Raw genomic sequence first — 25,535 nt, forward strand, 5'->3', positions numbered from 1 at the left:
GGGGCTAAACGTGACTTATGCGATCACTTTGTAACACTCTATGGCGAGTATAGTGTCACAAGTGGGAAGTGACGCCTGTAGTCTGTTTTACCACCTCAGATTGCTAAAGGCATGGGAGAGGCTTATCAAGACATCCCGATCAAAGGTATGCAACGATGCGTAAGGATAAATGCTGAACATATCGAAGCGTGTTGTCAATCTCTTGAGTTTCAATCAGTAGGGCAAGGCAAGGGTTATTGTTAGAAATTTGCTGTGAACTTGTGTGGTCATCATCCCCACAGGCTCTGATTGAAGTAGTCGTAGATAAATGCATGCGTTTAATGTAAATGTCGAGACTTGAGGGCTTCAACAAAACGGGTTTCAAAAGACCACAAAAAAGTAACGATAGGTTTACCTTCGATTTAGAGACAAATGTGACAACGCGAGTAGGCTACATGTATTCGCGCTCTACTTTGAGAATTTCAGCTACTTGAAAAGGCGTCATTGCCTTCACTTTGACATAAGCCTTTTTTGCTGTCAGACTGTCTATTGACACCCCAACATAACCTTTTATTTGTAGATCGTTAGTTAGGTGGTTTAGAGGCCCGTATCCAAAAGTTTTAAAATACAATTTACAAACAGAGGTAAAACACGGCTAACATGAAATGCAATATAATATTTTGTTTGCATAAGTTGGGCATACACTTGCAACAGAGCTCTGCATATCTCGTGAATTCCATGCTTGGATGTTTGTTGGCTTTGCACGTTATTTTAAGGCTGCAACCGATGGCGCATGCTCCGCTTGTTCAGCTGGATTGAAAGTGTCAGTATCTTGTTTCACTTGAGTGGTACATCATGCTTGCTCATGCCTGCACTGGAGGTAATTCGCCTCACTGGGGCGTCAGTGTGGTGGCTGAAGGGATAAACGGCTCTGGGCTTAAGTTTGATGTCTGTTTTTATAGCCTAGCGGCCTATCGACTGCCAGTGTTAGACTATTTGTCCCTTAATGATAGTCGTTTGGGGATATTAATTAGGCTACAACTGCATGAATCTTTACTGAAATGCATTTCGGGTAAATAACTTGGCCTGGAGTAAAACTTATAGAAACCCTTCTCTCCTATAGCTCCGTGTCGTCAACATTTATTTTCAGAATTAGTCCTAAATGCGAATTTAAAAAATAATTAAAATCACCACCGCAAATTCTCGCAGCAGGATAGGATACAATTTTTTTTTTTTAATTGTAACAAAACTACTTCTGTCTTTGCCCGATATGGCGTTTAGGCTAAGTTATAGGCTAAGGTAGGCTTACCTGTTTTAGGCCTACAATGTATTTTAGGCCTATAACTGAACATTTTTGTTACTATAGCCTAAACTATATTTTTGGGGAGCCACTATGGTCGTGATGGGTTAAGACACATCTTCAAGATACTCTATTCTAGCCGACGGTCACCTCTAGGAAATGTGATCAACGGCCTGAAAAACCATCCGTGGTGACTCTTCTCATGACGAAATTTCCCGCATACAGGCCTAGCAAGAGGCGCCTCATCTGGAACTTGCAACGCCCCGTATGGAAGAGGAAAGCTATATATGGTAGTGGAAGTAGGTGTGGCGAATGCTCCAATTGTGGTCACATGACTTGTGTTGAGAGAATTTGTTGTTCAAGGGATTTGACTGAGAATCATAGCGCAACGTCTAGGCAACCACGTTACCGTGTATTTGTGAAGGCATAACGCAATGGTGTGCAATTCCTAAACTGTCGCCTTTTGCATGATTATATTGTTCTTTGCAGATCAGATGACCAATGTAGGCTAGATAGCAGTTCTCTAATCGCATCGTCTACCTTTTCACTTGAGTAATCGGAGTGTGAGATCAGCGTTGCATGACTCAACACAGGAGTTGCATGCAGTCATCACCTACTGTGCTGGATAGTGGGTGCGTGAACTTAGGATTCAGAGGGAAAAGATAAACAACGAATAAGGTAGGTGTCCATAACCTATAAGATAGACAATGGCGCCTTAAATGGGGTCGATGGGTTGTTTACAGGCAATGTCCTACTGAACTGTATAGTCTCAAGTTCAGTGGTGTAACATTGTGTCTTATTTGTTAGTGCGTGAAGGCTACATACTATCATGAAAATCGCGCTGTGATTAGAATGTTTAGGAGACAAATGTTTTACATCCGATCGTTGTGTTGGAATGCTTTAGCCATAAAAAAGCCATAATAAAGCAGAGGGACAGCAACACGGTTGACGCGGATCATGTTGTCAACTATAGTCTACATAAGAGAGCAGCACTGAAGCTTCAGCATGTTTTGTCCCTCCAACACTTTTCATTCTATCCGTAACCTTTGGTTGCTCGTGTAGGGTGCATTGTTGCCTCATTTTGTTGCAGTGTGCCATGGCATTAGTGACTCGATAATCCTTTTTCTGCAACAAAGGACTTCTCGTAAATAGCGCTGAGCTGGCTGGGGGGTGGCTGGGTCAGGAAGGGCTCGCGTGTAGTACGCAGTGTTTTTTTTTCTCGATGTATGGAGAGGGGAGGAGGAAGGGAGGGGATGCCCCAGTGTCAAATGCAGCCACTCTGCGCTCTTTTATTTATCTGAACGTCAGGCCATGCGATGGAGTTTATGTTTAAATTAAGAAACGGCAGGGATTAGGTAATTGTGCTTGACGTTGCAAGCCTATTAAATGCGTTACCTCGTTGGTTGAGCTAAAACTGGGTCTTGTGTAACTAGGGCATTGTGCGTCTTGTTTTGTCCCAATAACATGGTTATCCTGTGCAGGAGCTGTGTGTGTCTAACTGTAGCTAGTGTCCTTCAGTCGAGAGGCATGTGCAGTGGAGGCCACTGGCTTTCTTTTCGTCATGCTTTTGTTAAACAGGCACACAATGTAAACGTTGGCCATGTTTCTATGTGAATAGGTGGACGTGTAGAGTAGCTCTTAAATCGTGTTGGTGTGTAGTTCAGTTATTCAGTCACCTCAGAACTCGATCAGGGCAGCTGCTACTGTGCTATTTTGAGGTGCACAGTCTACAAGTTAAACAGGGCGATTGAGAGGCTGCAACTGTACTTTGGATAACCTGTGAATTGCAGTGATAAAAGACAGGAGTGTCTCAGTGCATGGCTGTTAAGAAAAGTCTACATCCTTGTGCAAATGAACAACGTTTACAAAGAATACATCAGCACATGGACTTCTTTTGACCAGGACCTCACTAAAAGCTCAACATATTAGGAGTTGAGGAGCTGCATTTGGCCATCCCTGACACTTTAGTCAAACGCATAGCTCAGTCATTGGCTACAGATAGTATATGGCTTAACCTAACACAAGCAGGAAGTGAGTGTCTGGCTCACACTGTGATGAAGGTTTGTGATGGACAGAACGTTATCCTCTACGCCATCTCACTGTACATGGTATCACAAGCAAGTTAGTGGGAACCTTAATGCTTTACTGCCTGCTGCGTCTATTGACATGAGAGACTGAACTGAAACTCCATGTTAGAAAGTCTAATGGCAATGGGGCACTTATTTGTCAATTGTGTGATGGTTAACCATTTAATTAAACAAAAAACATATTTGTTCTGTTGCAAGCACCAATTCTGACTACATCAGACAAGATCATGAGAAGTCTTGAAAATGGACAGGGTTCAATTAGAGTATTTTAAGCCAAATATTGAATGATTAGAATGAGCAATGTGAGTGAGCAATTTGCCATGTTTTATGTTCATTTGTGTTTTAAATCACTAATATTCCATAAGCAATGTAGAGGACATCTGATCATGTGATGTCTGTTTTCATTTTGATGACTAGGAGTATCAGATTCACAACTTAGACCTTGTAAATCATCAAGGAGTGTCATCCTAAACTGACACAGGTTAAGCTGTCCTGGAGCATAGATAGATAGATAGATAGATAGATAGATACTTTATTGATCCCCAGGGGAAATTCAAGGTCTCAGCAGCAGCATACATACAACAAACACATTCTTTAACAGCAGAAAGAGTAATTAAAGTATATAATATAAAAACACAACTAAGCAGTAAGGACAGTAGAAGATAAAGAATATGCTAAATATACTAAAATACAAATTATACTTAAAATACCTAATACCTAAAATACAAACACTTAATACAATATATAAAATACAAACACTTAATACAATATATAAAAATATACTAAAATACAAATTACAAAAATACAAATTATACTAACACTTAATCTAAATCAATTCTAAAAACAGTATCCACATAGTAGTGATTAATAAATCAGAGGCGCTTGCAATGACTGAGGCAGGGACTGAGCCTGTGATTCTCTGTGCATAGTAAGGTATGGTAAGGTGCTCTAAGGTGCTCTGTGTGAATGAGTGTCATGGTGGTAGTGCAATGGTGATAGTGTCCATGGTGATGGTGCAAATGAGTAAGTCAACAGTGCAACAATGCAGAAATAAAGTAAAGTAAAGTCTATATATCTATATATTTAACTATTTAAGAAAATGTATAAGTGTGGCCACAGTTCGGCTGTGGCATGGAGGGGGGGGGGGGTTATGCATAATGCTAATGTGCTAATATAGGGGGGGGGGGTATGCATATGTGCTGATGTGCTAATATAGCATGCAAACAGTGAGTCATAAAGACAGTGGTACAAGTGGCTAGTGGACAGACAGTACCAAACATGGAGGGGGTGAAGAGGCAGACAGACTATGTACACACACAGACAGCATAAAGCATAATCATTTGTTTGGGCCTGTTTTTACTCCAGAAATGTACTGTAATTCACTTTCGGTATAAATGCTGGACAGTTTTGTTCTACCTGTGTGTGTGTGTGTGTGTGTGTGTGTGTGTGTGTGTGTGTGTGTGGATGTGCACACAAACATATCAGAGTCTGGTGCTGGCCTTCAAATACTGCTTTTATCCAGTACAAGAGGAATACATCAATAATAATTTGCCAGGCCCATGTTCCTCTTATAACACTTTTTATTTTCATCAAGGGATGTGTTTTTAAGCCTGTTGATGCACATGTAAATTCCCTCCGTGTTCATGCCTAAAGAAAGTGATACAAGCCACTGATGAGGCTGTCATCAACGCCCCAGTTGTGGAATTCCCACCCAAACCTCTTCCATTCATGACCCTGGGTTGGGACTAGCCCCCCACAGGCCTACACAATAGGAACTCCCCTGGGCCATCGTTCTCCTGAATAATACCCTCCTCTGTTTTCTTTTCAGTGTGGTACCGATGAATAGAGGAGGCCAGCCCTTCTCTCGATGTCTCAAGCCAATGTGGAGAGGTAGCAGTGGGGAGGGATAAGGAGAAGTGGACGAAGAGGAGGAGAGGCTTGCGCTCCCCTGCCCCTTATTTAATTAATACACAGTTTACAGTATATGTATTTATTTATTTATTTATATTAGGGTTTATTTATTTAATCTTTTTATGCAGAGAACTGATGCCTTCTCTGAGCACTTGGATTTGCATTTGAATTTATTGTTCTGTGCTGACATTCTGTGGGTAATTGTACCCCACTTGGATACTGTGAATTGGGAAGACATTTTTTTTCTGCCTATGACAAGTGGTTTGTGTGGTGTGGCGGGGGGTGAGTCATGAACCCCTTCCACCCCCACACATAACCATCTCCCTCCCCTGACCAGTCACAAGCCTGCCTCTCATGAAAGCCATGAGTTTACCCTTACACCAGAAGCCCAACAATAAGAGAACAGGCAAGCGCATTTCTTTCTTCAACGACCAGGGTGTGACCATGAAGGAGGCCTCCCAGAATGCATCTGAAGGGCCCTACTATGGCCTGGGTGCCCTGGCATCAGAGCAAAGCCACGGTGCCACCTCAGGAGCGGCCAGCTCAGCTGCCGAGGGGCAGCGTATGTTCCTGAACTCTGTCATCTTTAGCCCAGAGAAAGGAGAGCAGAGCCATGGACATTACCAGCAGATGATGCCCATGAAGTGGGCCCTCCAGAACCCCTCCCAGCAACCTCAGCAGAGGCCCACAGGTGGCAGCTGGTCGCAGGGCATCACCATGACGACCTGGACACAGAACTTTGCCCCAAACTTGACTTCCCAAAACACTTTCCCAAAGCAGATTCCTTCTGAGGATATCTCTGCACACAGCAGCAGCAGCAGACCACCTCTGCTAGGACTGGTGAAAAGCAGCAGCAGCCACAACAGCAGCACCACCAACAGCAGCAAGTGCCCAGCTCGTCTATAGAGGCCTATAGAGATTCCACTAAAGGACATGCTATGGACTGGGAGCAGCAGCAGCAGCAGCAGCCACAGCAGCTGCAACAGTCCTTCCAGCCAAGCCATAAACCTGCAGCACTTAACGCACCGCAGCATTCTGGATCCAACCCGGCGGGGTCCTCTGTGCTCCAGCCTTTCCAGGTGGCCTTTGGACAGCCTAAACAGCACCTGCCGGCTGGCTACTATCAGGTGTTCCAGCAACAAGGTGGCAGGACGTTGCCAAATTTGAGTTACAGCATGCAGACTAACTCGCAGCATCAAATCCAGTCCCTGCAAAAGCAGGATCAGCAGCATGTGCAGAGACAGCACAGCAGCAGCAGCAGCAGCTGATTTTGCAGCAACAGCAAGAAATGCAACACCAGTACCAACAGCAGCCATTAATCCATCAGCAACCAGTGCAACAGCAGCCACACCAACTTCAGCCACAAACACAACAGCAGATGCAGCAGACACAACACATACACCAACAGACGCAACAGAAACAAACACAACACATACAGAGCTCTGAGCAAATGCAAGAGTTACAGCCACATTTGGAGCACACCTCTCAAGTCCAACAACAACAGCAACAACAACAGCAACAACAACAACAACAGCAGCAGCAGCCCATGCAGCATATACATTCACATCAAACACTGCAGCAACAGAAACAGGTGACACAACAGCAGCCACAACCAACTCAACAGCCTCAACCAATTTCCCAACAGAAAAATGAACCACAAATTCAGCAGCACAGTCAACACATCCTAGAATTTCATCTCAGTAGTAGTCAGTCTCACACTCTCGCCCAGTCCCTCTCAGATCAGCAACAGACGCAGGTCATGAGCCACTCTCATTTTAGTGATAAATCGGCCAAGGACATCCAGTATCCCCCTGATCCCCAGCAGTCTCCTCCCAGAACTCTGCAACCCGAGGAGCCTCTGCAGCCTTCCCACAGGTCACGGCCCCTCTCCAAAGAAGACGGGGGAGACAACCCTTTCCTAGTCCCTGCGGAGCAGAGCCAGGGCCCTCAGGGCTTCCAGGAGCCCCAGAAAGGTGCCTCTGATGGGGCCACGAGGGTCCTGGTGGGGGAGGAGGTGAAGGCGGCGCCCACAGGGGTGATCCAGAGCACACGGAGGAAGAGGAGGGTCTCCCAGGAGGCAAATCTCGAGACACTGGCACAGAAGGCCTCCGAGATGGAGTCCCTGCCATCACAAGTCATGAAGGTAAGGGTGCTTTTACTCTCATGTGGTCCTCAAAGAATTCAAGTCATTTGTTTATTAATTTGCATTTCTGTGATACAATGATAAGGTTTTTTGTAATGTATATTAAGAGCGCTTTATCTTGATTTTGAGCAAGTCAGCACGACAGAGTTGTGCTCAGGGTTGACCTGGTGTAGTTAGTCCACGAAAGAAGAAGGAGTACATTCATGTAGTCATACAATGCACCATCATTTACATGATATCCAAATTTGGTCCACTACATTCAAAAACGAGTGAGGTTCAATGGCCAGAATGACTCCGTGTCAACAAAGACCCAAACATTTATTCTGTTCTAGCACCAATTGTAATTTCTCTTTGTTCACATGAGCCTGTAGCACACTGTGCAAGCATTCAAGGTATATAGCCAAAACTACAATGTGATTTTAGCCTGTTGCGTTACCAATGCTTGAGTCATTGTTTATGTGACGATTTAACAATGATTTGATTCTTGTATACAGATTTGCATCCTTACTAGGTAAACAAAAGACACTTTATGTTTTTGTTCTTTTGATGTTCAAAGAAAAGATGGTGTAGCTTCATCCCTCTGATTCCTACTGGGCCACTGCTTAAGTGCCTGGTGCAGAGGGCTGTAAAGGTGTCACTTCTGCACTAGTTATTCAGGTTTCAATTGTGCTCACCGAGGCCGGCTGGGAGGTGAGGAGAGGCTGCTCGAACAGGCCTACAGTAAGGCTGCTGCACTGGCCGGCTGTGATCATACTAGCCGCTGTCAACAAAAGGCCCCTGCTTGCTCGTTCCTTAGAACATTGTAGATAAACATGAGCTGGGAGAACCCTTGTAAAACAGGTTTATTATGTAGCTGACTTCTCTTGTTATGGGGACAATGAATGGCTGGTTGTCAGTGGTTCACAACAGGAACGAACTGTCACTATGCCACTTTTATTGACCAAAGCCAGGTTACTCTGACTTGAGTAATTAGGGTCTGATGTCAGGCTAGGAGGTAAGTGTGCTGAGGACAATGGACTTGTGATAGGGTGTAAAATGTAGCTCTTGCTTCTGTTCTAAAAATAGCCTTTCATATTTGGTATGACAATGCATTATTTTGTAAGATGGTTGGGAGTGAGATGAATAGTTTCCTTTGTGTGTGTGAATCACTAATGGACCCCTAATGCATGATCATGAAAGCCTGCTTGTGCGATGAGTCTTTAAGCGACATGCAGCTGTCCTAACTGCCAGCAGAGTTATATTGGTTGTAATAATATTATGATCTGGACTAAATAGTGTTTGATGGGGCTCTTGAAAACATGTAAATGTGTGCAGTTAAGGTAACATTTCACTGCTTTTGATTCTCTTTGTTGTTTTTTTGTTTGTTTTATCAAAGAAAATGGCAAATGCACATCGCAGTAATCATACGGCGCAGAGGGAGACAAAACAGCCAATGTTTGTAATTGTATGGAGCAGAGGCATATGCATTTGACCTGTGCAAGTGTGTGTGTGTGTGTGTGTGTCAGTGGGAGTAAGAGCATATACACGTAGTTGTAAACATTTTGATGTTCACCTTATTATGCATTAAATAAATCTTTAGTTGGTGTATGGCAGTTTAGCCATTGTCAACAGACTGAAAACCTGGCCTTGACAAAGAATCATTTTAATATTGAATTTGCATAGGGACCTACTGTAGAGTACAAGGTGCACATGAGCTTAAAGACCCGGGAAGGACTAAAGAGAGTGTGTTTCAGTTTTGCCATATTATTGGTGCACAATGTATTTTTTTTTAGTTCTCTCTCTCTCATTCTGTGGTACCTTCACCTTTGTTTTAGAAATGTGTTTGTTGGAAACTTGAATGCCATCTGTCATGCAGCCCATGCTGTAAACCATGACATTCCCACCAGACTGACTGGTAAACAGCATCATGGACAGACAATGTATAGAGGACCTTCATTAGTGTATTACACACTAGGATTGACATTTACCCACCTGCGACACACATACACACATTGAGTATTGTAACAAACTAGACCGAACAGATTCCTAGGGAATGAGAAAATAAATTTGATTTTAGTTCCGTTTTTGAATGTCAGAGGGTTAATGTTTGTTTTGATTGCATAAGTCTTGGTCAGACATTAAACATGAAACCAGGAAATGTGCACTTACCTGTGATCTGTTGATATCAGTTCATGGTCAAGTATAATCAACAGCTTTCTTTCTTTCTTTCTTTCTTTCTTTCTTTCTTTCTTTCTTTCTTTCTTTCTTTCTTTCTTTCTTTCTTTCCTTCTTTCCCATCAATTTCCTATCACCCATAGGAACCCCATAGGCCCTGGAGTCCACCGTCGGGTCACTGCCCGAGGGATCGGGAGATGGAGGGTTTGGCAGCCAAGCGGCACCGGGACGAGTCACTCCTCCCTCTCATCATCCCTGTGTCGGTACCGGTGCGGCCCGTTGACCAGGGCTCCCCTCCGGAGCGAGACCCCACAGCAATTGGCCACAGCTGGATTGGCCACACCCCCTCCCACCAGGAACACAAGCCGTCAGTCATTGTGACGCGTCGCCGCTCTCTGCGTAGTTCTCTGTCAGACAACTCTGGCCAGGTATGTTCAAGGCAATGGCAGGATAAATGCCATTTTTAAATTGTATGGATTTAGTGTTTCTCTCGATTAGTGATGATCTAGCTATTCTGATAGTGGTACACATATTTTTAGACGCTTCCGTTTATTAGACATTGGCATTCAGCGTGGACAGTTTTTATGGCTCTGTGCAAGTGCATGTTTTCGGATCGTCTATACGCCTGTGGTTCCCCATCTTGTGAGCGTGGTATCTCAAGAACGTCTCAAGGCACCTTCTTCACATTTGATATGAATGTTACCTTAGACCAGTGGTTCCCAACCTGGTGTCCACGGACCCCACTATGGCTCGCGCAAGAGGGCCTTCAAGGAAAAAAGGTTGGGAAACACTGCCTTAGACCAACTGGTTAGATTTGGGAGGTCAAAGGTCAAGGTTCAAGTTCACTGTGACCACATGTATGTCCCATTCTTGTGAACATGATATCTCAAGAATGCCTATTTAGTATGAATGTTCCCTTGGAATAAAAGATCAACTGGTTAGATAGCTTTCAACTATATAATCTTCATTTATGACATGCCTCCCCACAAAAATATATGTCAAACAGAAATTCACAGCTGTTTTAAACTTACAATCAGACAGAATACAGTCTGAATCACATCAGGTTTAATGTTGCTGTTTATTTAGTCAGTTCATTATGATCATGATTTTTAGTTATGATGTAGACTGAAGCATGCATTGTGCATATGTAGTGGGGAATGTTTCATAATCCAGGACACCGTTATTCATCATGGTAAATCTATGTCCTCACTCTCACACCGCTAAGCTGCGGGGCCTAAATGTAATCACAAAAACTCTTTGGCTCTCAAAAGCTTTTAAGCACCACCATTCTCACTCGCTCTCTCTCTCTTTTTCTTTTTTTCTCTTACCTTTTCCTCTCACCATTTTCCTCCTCCAGAACGGCGGCCCAGAGGACGAGAAGGACGCCGACGGCAAGTCTGGCAAGGTCAAGCGCCGGCCGCGCCCCGAGCCGCTCTTCATCCCGCCGCCCAAGCCGGGCACGTTCATCGTGCCGTCGGTCTACTCCAGCATTACGCCCTACCAAAGCCACCTGCGCTCTCCCGTGAGGATGACCGATGGCGCCGGTTGCGGCGGCGGTGCCCAGGCCATGCCCCCCTACACTCCGCCGCCCATCCTCAGCCCTGTGCGCGAGGGCTCCGGCCTCTACTTCTCCACCTTCCTCTCCAAGCGCCCGCCGCCGCCTCCGCCACGGGGAGTCACGTCCTGCCCCCGGTGGTCACCCCCAAGTCTGCCACCCGGAGCCTGCTCCGCTCCAGTGAGCCCATTCTCTTACTCCTCTTTCACTCATGCTTAGCCCTGTGATACCGTTACCGACTTTTTTTGGTCTTTTTTCACTGACACAGACTGATTTGGATACATCTACAGCTCTGAAAGAGGCCACTGCAGATTTGAATATGACCGCCAACTCATTCGAATGTCATTCAGCAACTGTAGGATGACATCAGAAAAATGTGCAGCCGTCTCTTAATTTCCAGAGCTGTATATGATGGTCGATTATTTCTATTTAATCTCTTTCTGCTACTGAGTGCTAGCACAGCTGCACATTTCTCCCCTGAACAATGATTTTTAGTCATCAGTTTTTGAGTCATCTGTTCAGTAAGGAAACTTCATACTACAGTCAGTTTCTCTACTTGTAGTTGTGTCGGTCTCCATAATGTTCCACTTTGAAGTTCTTCAATGTTATGAGCCTGTGGATGTCCTGAGTGGGAATGAGGAACTGAGTTTGGGCTTTCACTTGCTCTTTCAGGCAGCTGTGACATCACGCCTCCTGTGCTCTCTGCCATGAGTGAAGCCACACCAGTCAGCCTTGAGCCGTGAGTAATGTACACACACACACACACACACACACACACACACTGACTGACTGGGAAGAGACGTGCTAGTCATTCACTCTGTGTACTCTGCTGAAAGTGTGTTTTGGTGATGGTAACAAAATGCAGATTGAGCACTGCACATTATCCCCTTGTATTTGAATAAAGGCTGGTGAGGTCCAGATGTGTCCAGCTTTACTAATGGAGGCTCTTTCCGCTCTCCTTTGTGTTGATATCTCACAAGCAGTTAGATTTCTTGATGCTGAACTGCTATTGCATCCTCAACCCACTCCTCAGTCCTTTAGAACATACACAGCCCATGTAAATATGGTGGGTAAACAGCTGCATTTAGACGGTCCATAGGAATGACACTGGCTGACCCACACAGATTGTAATCTTAATGTGGTCAAGATTTCTCAGAACTATCGTTTCCACCTCCTGAGAACAAACTGCTCTGTTGACATGCAGCTTAGCTGTCAAGTATGTGGCTTTGCAAATGTGGTTAGAGGTGGGTTTTGTTCTCATGCCAACCCCTCCGGTGTCCCTGATTGGATGCTGCACCACTCTCTCTTCTTTCAGCGGGACCTTGCCCCCCGTCCTGTCTTTTGTCGGGGTTTTTTGGCTGGCTGTCCAAGGAGATTTAGCCAGTCTCCCAAAAAGCGTCTCGCTCATCCAGATTAAATGCGTGATCCAGGAAGGTGTGTGTGTGTGTGTGTGTGTGTGTGTGTGCGTGCGCGTGCGTGTGTGCATACGTTTGTGTGTGTGTGTCTGTGTGTGTTCATTGCATCAATATTCTTGCCTCTAGTAAAGCATGAATCACATGGGCCTTCCCTTATGACTACTAAGAATCTGAGAGCCCAATGTCTGGCATAGTGACTCACTTGTGTGGTTCTGCTGTGGATTTGGGGGAATACACAGCGGGAGACAAAGCACTTCTTGTTTCCGGGGTAGAGGGGGAAAAAAACGTCAGCCTTTCACTTAACCCAGCAACCAGCCTGAGCAAAGGCCATGCAGATGCAGTCTATAAAGCCCCCTCTTTCTCTCCCAAAGCGTGCAACTCACATTTCCATTGTTGACTCTGAATATATCTTCAAGGATATTGCCTTGTTATATACTCATTTAATATTAATGACTTGCATAACATTTAAAGATGTACAGCTGCCTTTGCCTGCTCCCCCTTTTTCTTGTGGGCATTTGGGAGACATTGGTTGTAAACAGCATGCATCTGCGTGGTGGCCGTGCACGCGTTTCAGATAGTATCACTGAAATGCTGCTCCTCGTATCTGTGGCTGTCATCTAAAGGAGGTGTGTGTCAGGCTATGGCATTTGGAATGGGGAGGGGTATGCGGTGACACATAGGCTTTTGAGTTGTTACGAAAAAACCATATCCTTTAAGCCATTAATTGGACTTAAGTCATCTGTCTTTGAGAGTTCAGGGATCTGTGCTGCTCATGAAATGATTTTTTGGTGTGAGATGTAATGGACTGGTGGGTTATGTAAGTATGGGTGAGTGTGGAAGTGGTCCTCTGTTCTAATTTGGCATAGTCAGTGGTCCAGAAGCCCTGCGTTTGAGTGGGAGGGTGTGGGAGAACATGGAGCTCTGTGGGACAGCAGCTCTGCTTGGTGCCAACTGCTCAGCTTCTCCTATGCTTGCCACCACACACACACACACACACACACTTGAACACACTCTCTCTCACTCTTACACTCTCTCACACACACACGCACGCACGCACATTTTGACACACACATACTGCACACACACTGCCCACAGAGTTTCTTTTAAACTTGCTCTGCCATTCCTGTGCCTGTCTTTATTGTTTAATTATTGTGTGTTTTCACAAGTGTCAGATGTAGACCTTGTGTGAAAGGCAACTCTCTTGAGCGCCTGGTTGTCTCCATGGTGACAAGGGTCTGTCCTTGAGTAGATAAATGTCAGGCTGAGGAACATTAAGATATAGACTTCAATGCTGTGTCACATAACTCATGTGCACCTCTCTCTCTATCTCTTTTTTCTCTCTCTCTTTCTCTCTGTCTCTCTCTCTCTCTCTCTTTCTCTCTCTCTCTGTCAGTTTGGGAAGGGAAATAGTTTCCAATAATCACTCTGTGTGGCTTATGTTTTAACTGGTCTCCCTCTGTCTGTCTCTCTTTTTCCCCTCCCCTCTCTCTCTGTCTCTCTCCGACCCTTTTTCAGACGGATAAACATTGGTGGTCGCTACCAGGCCGAGATCCCCGAGCTGCGCGACCGCTCGGTCTCTCAGTCCGACCAGCACAAGGCGGAGCTAGTGTGGGCCCCGCTGCCCGAGCTGGACGCCCAGCCCAAGCTGCTGGAGAGAGGTAGGTCGTCGTCATCATCGTCGTCGTCATCCTGGGCTCCACAGTGCCAGATTTTGGTTTCTCCACAGGAGGCATCACACTACCACCACGACTCCGCTTTACTGCAATCCACACACAGACCACTGAAACAGAGAAGTGAAATTATAACCCTACCACATTACAGACAATTGGGAATAGGAATCACTCGTATGACACGAGTGATTTAATGTCGCAACAAGAAGGAGGCATTTCCTCTTGCTGTGGAATACTTTGATTTGCTGGTACAGTGTTATAACACTTAGTTCCCTACTGCACGGATAGTTTGGTTAGTTTCTCAGTTTTGTAAGGTTAAGACGAAAGTAGAACTGTATTTTCCAAGGTATGGAACATTGATTTTTGCATCAGATGATAAATAAGGTGCGTGTAGAGGCAAGAATGTGTTGGTGCATGTTGAGGCGAGAATGTGTTGGCCATTGATTTCAGGGCTATGTTGTTTACACCTATTGATTTATGAAGTTTTTATTTTACAGTTTCAGTGCCAGTTCATCTTACTTCTGTGTTGTTAGATCATATAATTTTTTTCTACTCTGATTCAATGGTGTAGCCAGTTGCACCCACTACACTTGCATTTCGATGTGCTACAACCTAGAATACAGTTCAGAAAATGTCTAAACCTGATTGTACGTTAATAATCTTGGTAACACTTTACTTGACGGGTGAGTTCATAACACATTCATAGCAGCTGTCATAAACTGCACAGAAAGCATTCATGACTGTTTCATGAGACATGACTCAACATTCATACCAAACCTTTCATTAATGTGGAAGACAGAACGACGACAACTTGTCAAAATAAAAGTCCAACAAATGCAAAGCAGCATTGCCGTTTTTGTTCCAAACCTACCTGATCATGTCACATCTGAGTCAATGGGCTACTCCAGTGCCAAAAAGACAGAACATGGTCAAGCAAATAATTTTTGTTTCATAAAAATGTATTTGTTTTATGATGTAACCTTTGCAGATGATTTCTCATTTTTTGCTACTGGGAATGTCCAACTGTTCCAGGTCAGCTGAATGTAGGCTAGTTTACCTCCCAGTGTTAAAGAAGCCCTATGCAGGTCTGGTTATTCCTTCGCTGTTTCTGGGTTTTCGCCTGATTTGGGCTCGCATTTTTCATGACATTGCTCCCCCTGCAGCTTCGGTAGCAATTGACTGCTACTCTAAACCCCCACTTGCTAGCGAGCTAGCCATCAAGAAACCAAGCTAAACACATACAGGGCTCACAATAAAACGGTCGAGCAAACACATTGTTCAAGAGACTATCAAACCACATTACAAAAACGAATTTCACCCAAGGGTAGGCTGCTTACAATTTCAACAGCAACAAAGCTAAGTCGGAGTCCGTTTTGCAGTCTTCTTAGAAACTACAATCTGACTACATTTTCGAGACACGATTGGATACTTCCACTGAGTCACATCCGGATGTGTTCGGACCACGACCAGAAAGTTGCATATTCGTTTTTTCTGCGGAGAAGCACTAGGGGGAGACGAAGCACCCACCAAACGACCCAAAAAGTGTTGTAGAACCATCAGAACGACTCTCAACCTGCATAATTAAGGTCATTTTTGCTAAAATTGTTGCAAAGGGCTTCTTTAAACTCAGTGATTACGAACACTTAACTACTTGTATAGTAAAGTGGCATTTGATGTAGACTTCATAAGATATTCATGAAATATTTACAAAGGCTGGAGAGAAAATGGCAATGCTGCTTTGCGATTGTTGGACTTTTATTTTGACAAGTTGTCGTCGTTCTGTCTTCCACATTCATGAAAGGTTTGGTATGAATGTTGAGTCATGTCTCATGAAGGTCATGAATGCTTTATGCGCAGTTTGACAGCTGCTATGAATGTGTTATGAACTCACCCGTCAAATAAAGTGTTACCATAATCTTTTTGTTTCAAATGTAGGAATATATATGTGTATGTATGTTTTGACAGGATGATATTAACTCTCTTAAAGACTTTTTGCTTTGTATAATACACCTGACTAAATAAGTGAGTTTAAGTGAATATAAGAGCTGGGAAACAGATGTACTAAGGCAGCGTAACCTGCGCCTTTGTCAGTCTGCAGAAAGCACACGCTGTGCCTTGGGAATTTGTCACCACAAAACAGATGTGCACTGTTTTTTGTACATATGCTGGAATACCTAATCAATTGCTTTTAACACTTCTCCTTCCATATGTTTGCGCGACCCTGACCTTTCAATTTAGTGCTCATTCAGTATGACCCCTGACCTTTCAATTTAGTGCTCATTCAGCATTCCCATAGCAGGCAGAATGCATTTTTTCATTCATGTGCATTCTGTTTGCACATACAATGCCATGTTATAAGGCCCATCTTGAATGCTAAAGCCTGTGTGCCAATGCATTCAATGATCAATACATTCTTCTAACAAGCTTCTAATAAGCCAAGGTGCACCCCATTAATCCCATGCATTCTTCACTGATAGAAATGGTCTGATTAGCGTCTACCTTTAATGAATGTTGACTTGGCTCGTTTCTCCTTGCCACCTTGTTTCTATTTTCTGTGCCGCTTGTTTGGCTGAACAGATGCTAGTTTGCCTCTGGTGGTGGTGTGCCCGTACCCTCACCTTTTAAAAAGATGCCTCATTAAAAATGCATGTGTTTCACTCAGACTCAGGCCAGTCTTAATGCCTTCAAGTGGGAGTCTGCATCTTCTGTTACAAGGCAACTCTTGTTGTTCTTATGAAGTTGTCCTGGATTCAACTTAATGATCATTTACTGTCTCTTTCCTTCTCTTTGCCTCCCTCATTCTGTGTCCTCTCTCTCTCGCTTTCTCTACCCTCACTTCCTCCCTCTCTACATGTCTCTCTCTATCCCTTTCCTCTTGCACTTTCTTTCATTCTTTTTTATTTATTTTTCTCTCCCCATTCCCATACCCCCCCCCTCCTCTTTTGCACACTCTCAGTGAACGACCTCCTCCACCTGGCGTGCTCCAGTGCCCTGACGGGAGGGGGCACTAACCAGGAGCTGGCCATGCACTGTCTGCACGCGTGCCGGGGTGACGTGATGGTGAGTGTCTGATTGAGTGGTCCTGCTCGCTGTCCCCAGCCATGAGCTCATCCCCCAGTGAGTCACGGCTCACCTGGCCCTCTGGCCACAGCTGTGCGTCTGACCGCTGGCTCAATCCTCTTAGCACCTTAAATGGCCCCTCGACTGAGTCAGAGAGGGCTGAGCAATTATAGTGACAGATGAAAATGTTGACTTGTGACATACACGTGCACGGTACACACACGTATGGACACATGGGCACTCACACATAACGTATGCTTGCACGCACACACTGGTATCCGTCACGTCACACAATGCCACAGCTTCAGGGCTTGTCTGAAATCTGAAAGGTTTTATTCAGAGACAATAACTCGTGTTTCTGGAAGGTATTGGTCTTATTTAAGGAAGGCTTTCTTAGGGTTTGTACTTGATGGTCAGTAATGCTGTGGAACTCTGTACCTAGTAGAGATGGCATCCGCCTCCAGCTGTGTGTTCATAGCATTGTTGTCAAGGAGATGGAGGCTGGCTGACTTACCCACTCACTCTCTCCCACGCTTCATGGTTTTGTGTGGTATGGTAGCATTTCAAACTATATCCACAGACAGTCAGCTGTTCTGAAAGATTATTAAACCTGTTAAAACCTGTTTTTGGCTGTGCAAGGTGACTTGACTGCATGCATGTCCACATATATTTCTATGATTGCAACACACACACACACACACACACACACACACTCACACTACAGTTTTGTGGCATGTGAATGTTTTGTGAAACTAAAGTGAGAAAACGAAACTGATAATTCAAATCTTTTTTTTGCAGGGAGCTCTTTCCCTCCTGTTGTTGGAAACTCCCATATTTCCCAAACCTCACCCGCTGAGCAACTACCACTACTCAGGTACTGACACTCAAATGTTTGAGTTGAGTTTGTGATCAAAAGATAGGGAGATAGATACTTTATTAGGGCGTACTCACACTGGGCAGGGTTCATTTGTACCGTGCCGGAGTACGGTTCTCCCCAGTTCTTGGTCCGGACACACACTGCATACTATCAAACTGTACCCAGGCACGGTTGAGCTGCTGTGCTCTATAATCTTTGCATAGGTGCGATCATAAGCCCAACCGTACCATGCCAGAGTCCACCTCCTCAAGCGGACCGGGTACGGTACGGAGCAAGCACACTGGTCATCAAACCTGACTTTGGGGGGTCAAACGTACTTGAGTACAGTACGGGTGGCATACTGTGAGGGAAAGGAAATTTAGGCAACTAGTGTCTTATGTGACACACACAAAAAACAAGAGAAACATGCAATAGTATTCTACAAAAGTTAAATACAGTGTTATTGTGATATTCTATGCACCAGAGTCAACCAAAAGAGCGGTTACAATGACTGAGTATGCGCCATTGACGGCAGTGCAGTGATGATATGCTATGATTCTGGATGTTTGTTTGAGTTTCTGTTGTGGCCTACATGGGAGTCCGCCCTGTGTTTATGGACATAATTACAGTATGTATGTGCATTATCATCATCAGTCAGTCAGACCTCAATGTTGTGTCTGCTCTGTAGGATCCGACCACTGGACGACGACAGAGAAGCGCTTATTTAACAAAGGCATCTCGGCCTACAAGAAGGACTTCTTCATGGTCCAGAAACTGGTATGTGCTCCTCCCGCGCACTCACAACTCCAACATCTTGGAAGTTTGTCTTTGTCGAGGAAAACCCATGAACAGATGGCTGACCCTGTGCTGTGTGTGTGTGTGTGCGCGTGTGTGTGTGTGTGCATGTGTGTGTGTTCACAGGTGAGCTCAAAGACGGTTAGTCAGTGTGTTGAGTTTTACTACACTTACAAGAAACAGGTGAAGATCGGTCGGAATGGAGCTCTCATCTACGGAGACGTTGAGCCACCAGAGACAAAACCAACAGAGGAGGAGGTGGACTTCAAGGTATGGAAAAATTAAAGTGTGTGTGTGTTTTGTGTGCATGTGCGTACATGTTTAGATGACATTGTCCCAATAAATACTGTATTCATAACTGTCTATTTGCTGTTTATTATTTGTGTCTCTCCCTCGACCTAAGCAGAGCTCTCAGAGGTTGGAGCCTGTCAAGCAGGAGGACGACAGCAGGAAGTGGGAGAGGTCAGCTGACAGGAAGAGAGAGAGCAGTCCCGGAAGAGTGACGCAGTCCTCAGTCACCACTGAACACGTATGTGGGAGAGAGGGGATGGGGAACAGAGGAGATGATTGCATTGCACTCCATCAGAAGAGGAAGCTGCTCCTTGCTTTTAGAAAGGGCTAAAGTTGGCCAATTCAATGAGCTGCAGAGATGCCTCTTAACTGTATTTAGTTTTGAGACGCGTCAGTAATGACGGCGTTGACCTCTAGTGCCATCTTGTGGCTTGTAGAGGATGTGCACATGTGTTTTTTTAGCTAGTGGGCTTTGACCTTGCTGGCCTGGGGCCAGGTGATTGTTGGGCACAAGTTGTGCAATGTAGAGTTCTGTTACTCCTGTCACTTTCATAAGAGCTGTTGAGTTGAGTTGTGACATTTCCAACTGGACAGATTTTCAAAACAGTTACACAAACCTCAACAAAGAGTTGTTGGTACAACCTGCCTCTGATTTTGTTTAAAGCCAGCAGACCATGCATGCAGTGAATTCTTTACCACTTTAACAGTTTAACGAAGCATGTACAGTATTTGAAGAAATTGGAGGACACAAATGTCTCATCAATATTGTGTGTGTGTGTGTGTGTGTAGTCAGATAAAGTGTCAACACAAAAGACCCAGGACAGCAGTCAGAGGGACCAGGCTGTCTTCGCTTCCCAAAAGCCTGATCCTGGACCTGTGCATAAGAGTGGCACCTCTGGATCCGCCACCAAAGGCTCAGCTGGGCAGGAGGGGGAGTTCCCGTGCAAGAAATGTGGCAGGTGAGTGTTGCAGTCTCAGCCCAGAGTGAGGGGGGTGATACATGGGGCAACTTTATGAGCACTTTATGGGAATGTACCGGAACAACAGTACTCAGGAACATTGCCCAGCAGCATTGCTCAAAAATGTTGCTTTGTGTATCATCAGTTTGAGTCTCTAAGTAACCAGTCAGTAAACATGCAAGGTGAAAGCTAGGCTAATATTCCTAAATAAGCCAGTAGATGTTACTTGAATGAGATGGTATGCTTTGTTATCATCACCAGTCATACCGCTAATCTCTTCCTGTGGTTCAGTCCATAAAATTCTTATTTAAAGGCCCACTACTCAACTTAGTAAAAACAATTTAGAAATCATTGTGATGGTTAAATGACCTGTTGTGGTGAAAATGGCAGCTTTCCCTGCTCCCCCTACGGTCTCCTAGCAGAAAACCAGCCTTGCAAGATCTGCAGTAGCGTCCCAGAAGTGTCTGAATCAGAATGTCCTGTGAGAAGCGAGAATAAGCGAGAAACAGGAAATGCTTAAAATTCTCTGCACATACACCCCCAAGCATGCCAGCTAGCTATCAGATGGTGGCTTTAAGAACCCTTAAAGGTGTAGGTTTTTGAACATTCTAAGTTCCGCAACAATTGAAGGTTCTAAAATTCTATGTTGAATTCAATGAACCCAGATATTCTTTAGAATGTTAATTTCCCAGCAGGTGTGACGATACTCCTTTAAGGGTTAATTTTTAGATGTTCATCATGGCAGAACCAGTGGAAAGGCCAAAGACACAGTTGTGAAAAATGTACCCCAAAGCTGTAGGCGGTGCTCTGTAGAGAAGAATGCGACAACAAAAGTGAGAAATCAGCGAAGAAATGCCTAGAGTTACAGAACAGTCCTGTTAAGACACTCAGTGACCATGTACTGTGTATGTAGAAGCTTAAACAGTAAAACATCAAAATAAATGCAATCGTTAAATTTTTTGGAATTTCTATAGAATAATAAGTTAATTGTAAAGAACAGCTCAATAGTCTTTATACACTGTTTGTCTGTAAAGGCCAATAAGGTAAATTTGTATTGTCAGGTACAATACAAATTTACCTTATTGGCCTTTACAGACAAACAGTGTAAATAGTATAACAGTAGGCCTAATGAACCTCTTCAATATAGCTCAATAGTCTGCTTGAGTCTCTGCATGAGACGCCTCACAGTGCGTGTCAGGTTTATTTATATTTCACAGGAAACATTCTGACTTTAATAACGCAGATAGAAATCTGTGGTTTGACCAGCTGTGAAGGCAGCCTTGCCCCCCATCAGATTCTAAAGAGCTGCCCGTGGCAACGAGCAGCTTGTTATTATCAACTGTCTCCTAGCAACTGGAGCACAACTGAGATAGGCAGTGCCATGCCCCTGCGGTGTGTACAGTTACTCTGCCTAGAGACCGTGTGCACTCTCTGAATCACTCTCACCTTTCATAGTCTGTCCAGCTCAGTGCCCTACTTCCACAGTCCACATCCCAGTCAGTCTGCAGACTATACAAGCCACAGAATAATTGCACAGTTCTGCTGGGATGACTGTCACCGTGCAATTAGATAGTTATATTTGTGTTACCTTTATTATAAGTCTGCCCAGCCAAGTGCTGAGATGGGTTTTGAGCTGGCAGAGGATGCAGAGATGACTTACCCTGTACTGTCATGATGAATCAAGTACTTTACCCTTGCTGAGCTTTTGAAGGAAGAGCTGAAGAACTACTAACTAAAACCATTTTGGTACTGTAAATAAAATCTGATCTGAAAAGTATTAGTGTGGTATAGCACAGCACAGTATGTTATGCAACAAAGTGTGATGGCAGTGGATATTTTGTGGTTTCTTACAGCGAAACGAAAATCGCCCTTATAATTAGGGGTAAGGTTAAGTTAGGACATTAGACTGAAATACTTCTGCACACAGATAAGTAAAAAACAAAGCAACGTCTCTGATGTTTTGAGTGCGTTGCTCTACTGTATGTCACACACAGTATTATTATTAACGGGAGCTGCTATGGTGTGCCAGTTGTTTCTTTTTATTTTCTCACACAGATAGGTACTAATCACATAGACATACAACATAGAAATGTTGTCATTTGTGAACAATGTCTTCTGCATACATTTCACTGTGGTATGTTTTGACCCTGTGAATTTGACCCTGTTGATGTTTGTCCCTCCCTCTGCCCTGCTCAGGATCTTCTACAAGGTGAAGAGTCGCAGCGCGCACATGAAGAGCCACGCCGAGCAGGAGAAGAAGGCGGCGGCCCAGCGGCAGAGGGAGGCCGAGGAGCGAGCGGCCGCCGCGGCTGCCCTCTCTGCCGCCCGGCAGAACGGCGCCCGGGGTGAGCGCGGAGCGGGCGGCAAGAGCAGCAGCGACGACTCCTTGGATGAAGACGAGGATGCCAACGATGAGGATTGGCATTAGGTGGAGGGAACAGAAAAGTTGGAACTTAGAGCTGTGGCAACAGTGTGGTGTACATTCAATGGCATCCTCTTTTGTCCTGTGCTGGACGAAATGACATTTCAACTGATGTGAAATTTCAAAAGACCATACAGTTAAGTGTGTGTGTGCGTGACGTGTGTGTGTATGTGTGCATGACGTGTGTGTTTGTTTGATGAACAGTGTTGTACGATCTGATGGTTAGGGTGAGAATGTTCTAAAATATACACCATACTGTAAGATGTCTCCCACCTAAACCCGCCATGGCTTCTAGCCTGTAGGAGCAGCCATTTGCTCTTTTAGTATTTGTGTGTTTTGTCAGTACATGAATACTCAGTCAGGGACATGGATGTGTGTGCAAAAGCTGTGCGTGTGTGTCTGTGTGCATGACTGTGTGAGCGCGAGTGTGAGTGAGTGTCTACATGTTTCAAAAGCTATCAGGGGTTATCTACCTTATTACTTTTCATTATTTATGGTTTGATATTCATTCGAAAACAGAGGGCTACTAGAAGAGAGTGAGCACCACCACTCTTGTCATTCTCACTCTATTTCTGGAGAGAGCTGCTCTGTCCAGGTCTGCCATTCAAACCAGTTCAGCACTTTTGATGCCCACACGCCAGTGAAGAGACCCTCTCGGACGTCAGGCCAGTGGGTGAGGAGCGGATCCGCCCTCATCACGGGGTGGATCGCTATCTATCACTTTGATTATATCTACCATGAAATTAAAAAACAAATGTGACGAATAGAGAAGGAATGAGTGAACAAGGACAGATAAATGAGTGCACAAAGCTGAGCTGTGCAGAGGACACTTTGTTTTTGTTTGTTTGTTTGTTTGTTTTTAAAATTTTTTATCTGCATTGCTTTTTGTCTTTTCTTTCACCCTGTAATTCTCTCTCTCTCTCTCTCTCTCTCTCTCTCTCTCTCTGTCGTGACTGCCAAAAGCTTGCTTGGCCGTGTCTCTTTCGTGCTGTAAGTGAAGCGCCAGGTCTCTCCTCCTCAGATGCTCCCTTCTCCTCCCCTCTCTCTGGACTTCCTGTTAACGGTCTCTCCCTTTTCAAACGATAGCCTCTCTATGGTTGATGCCTTGTTTGTTTTTCAATTGTTCAAAGTAATTTAAAAGTTATGACTCTGATTTTTATTATTACAACAACAGCTACTATGATATATTTTTAATCACTATTACTGTACTGTTGTCTTGGTTAATTACTGATGATATGATAAAAAAAAAAAAAAAACTTGTTATTTTGTTGATAAAAAAACATGTTTGATAAGTGTTACATTTTTTCCCCCTAAATGATGTCCGTTAAAGTTCTGTTGATGTGAGTGGTCAAAGGTGATACATATAACGTATACATATAACAGAACAGCAGTCTTTGACAACAGACTCTGCACTCTGCATTTAATGCATATGTTTCAGCTTTGATTAAACCTACCCCCCAAAGAGCAGCATTAAAGGTTTAGTGAGCAATGTTTGCTGTAAAAAGGAACATGCTTCTAGATTTAAAACCACAATGGGCATGCTGTGCACTTTGAGTCTTGCTGTGAGGCGTTTTGTTATATAGTCATTTACATTTTGTAGGCTCAGAAAAAAATGGCTTATAGATGCAATAAATGGCCTGATACAGGAACAAGAACAAAATGCACAGTAACACAGGGAAACATGGTCTTTTTAAAAGCCATGACTTCAGAATTTGTATCATTGTTGTGAGTCAGCAAGCATTTTTATATCTTGGCAGGAAAAGCTACTTAGAGTTGGTGTGCTGTCGTTTCCTGACATGATTTTGAAATGGGTCCTCTGTGACAAAATCAGCATCTCTGCTTGGTTTCCTGTCAATCTTCACTCGATCTCTCGTCTGCTTACCTCCTCTGCCAAGTCGCTCAGGCAACAGCCAGTGCATCTGCGTGTCTACGCCATGAGGATATTGGAGATGCGATCAGCCAAGAATGACAACACTCAGAAATGCTAATTTGTGGTTTCTTCTGTATGTGTTTGTGTGTGTGTGTGCGTGCACAAATGTATGAGAGAGGGAATAAGCTTGCAGTGCATGTGAGTTAAAGCTCATGTGTTTGTGAGCAAGTGAGTAAATTTTAGGTCACATAAATTGTAAGACAAAAAACTCATACCCGATTTTCCTTGACTGTTACATTGTTTTTTACTCAGTGTTTTTGTTATAATTTTATTGTGGTTTTGATCGTTTTTGATTTTCATAAATACTTGTGGGCATTGTGTTGAAATTACCTGCACAGCTGAACTTTCTTTTCCTCTTTTTGTTTGGTTACTCCATAGCCCAGCCCCCTCTCTTATGCAACCAGCCAAGGCAATCAAAGTGTTTGTGAAGACAGGTTTATGATATATTATGTGTAAATGACCCTCATTGCTATTTTCATAAAGGCCTTGTACACTAATGGTGAAAGTGGGAATGAATCCCAGATGCTTTTTACTACAGAGTTAATATTTGTTTTCATTTGATTTTTTTTTATCACTTGTGATTTTGTATAATAAAATAAGCAGGGTATAAAGCACCCTGCAGAATGAATGCTGACTCAGAATGATGGGAATCTTTTCTTCAGTGACTCCTAGATGAGACACATAATGTGCTGTGGTTAATTATTCAACAATTTAGACCCATGAAGATACAAATAATTGTCCTAGCTGTGATAGATTGTCTTGTTTTTATAAATCAGTTTTAGTAGGACATCACTTCAGCTCTGGCAAAGTGGTCCTTAGATTGCACCGTAGGCAGGTTAAGTGCATAATAGGTATTTTTGGGAATTAACTGCAGAATATGGTGTTTAGTCTTATCAATACCATCATGAAATACCGAAGAAATAGCAAGGCTTTGGGTAGGTGCCTGACAGCTCTGGTAGGTATATCGCAAGAATTCCTGACTGGCTGACTTAAAAGGGACTTATGCTT

The 25,535-nt window shown here is 44.0% G+C and overlaps 1 protein-coding gene across 1 annotated transcript; it reads left to right on the forward strand.

Moving 5' to 3' along the window:
* Positions 1 to 1,614: 1,614 nt before the first annotated feature.
* Positions 1,615 to 25,161, forward strand: mideasb (mitotic deacetylase associated SANT domain protein b). The gene is given in 15 exon segments (XM_048228337.1): positions 1,615 to 1,957; positions 5,195 to 6,181; positions 6,471 to 7,420; positions 9,718 to 10,002; positions 10,932 to 11,222; positions 11,225 to 11,309; positions 11,802 to 11,868; positions 14,060 to 14,202; positions 17,171 to 17,274; positions 18,073 to 18,148; positions 18,819 to 18,907; positions 19,052 to 19,195; positions 19,332 to 19,454; positions 20,006 to 20,175; positions 22,372 to 25,161. Coding segments are annotated over 14 exon segments (3,309 nt in total). The 5' UTR covers positions 1,615 to 1,957; positions 5,195 to 5,631; the 3' UTR covers positions 22,604 to 25,161.
* The last annotated feature ends 374 nt before the right edge of the window (positions 25,162 to 25,535 follow it).

The sequence above is a fragment of the Alosa alosa genome, chromosome 19, assembly GCF_017589495.1.
Source record: "Alosa alosa isolate M-15738 ecotype Scorff River chromosome 19, AALO_Geno_1.1, whole genome shotgun sequence".
Classification (NCBI taxonomy): Eukaryota; Metazoa; Chordata; class Actinopteri; order Clupeiformes; family Clupeidae; genus Alosa; species Alosa alosa.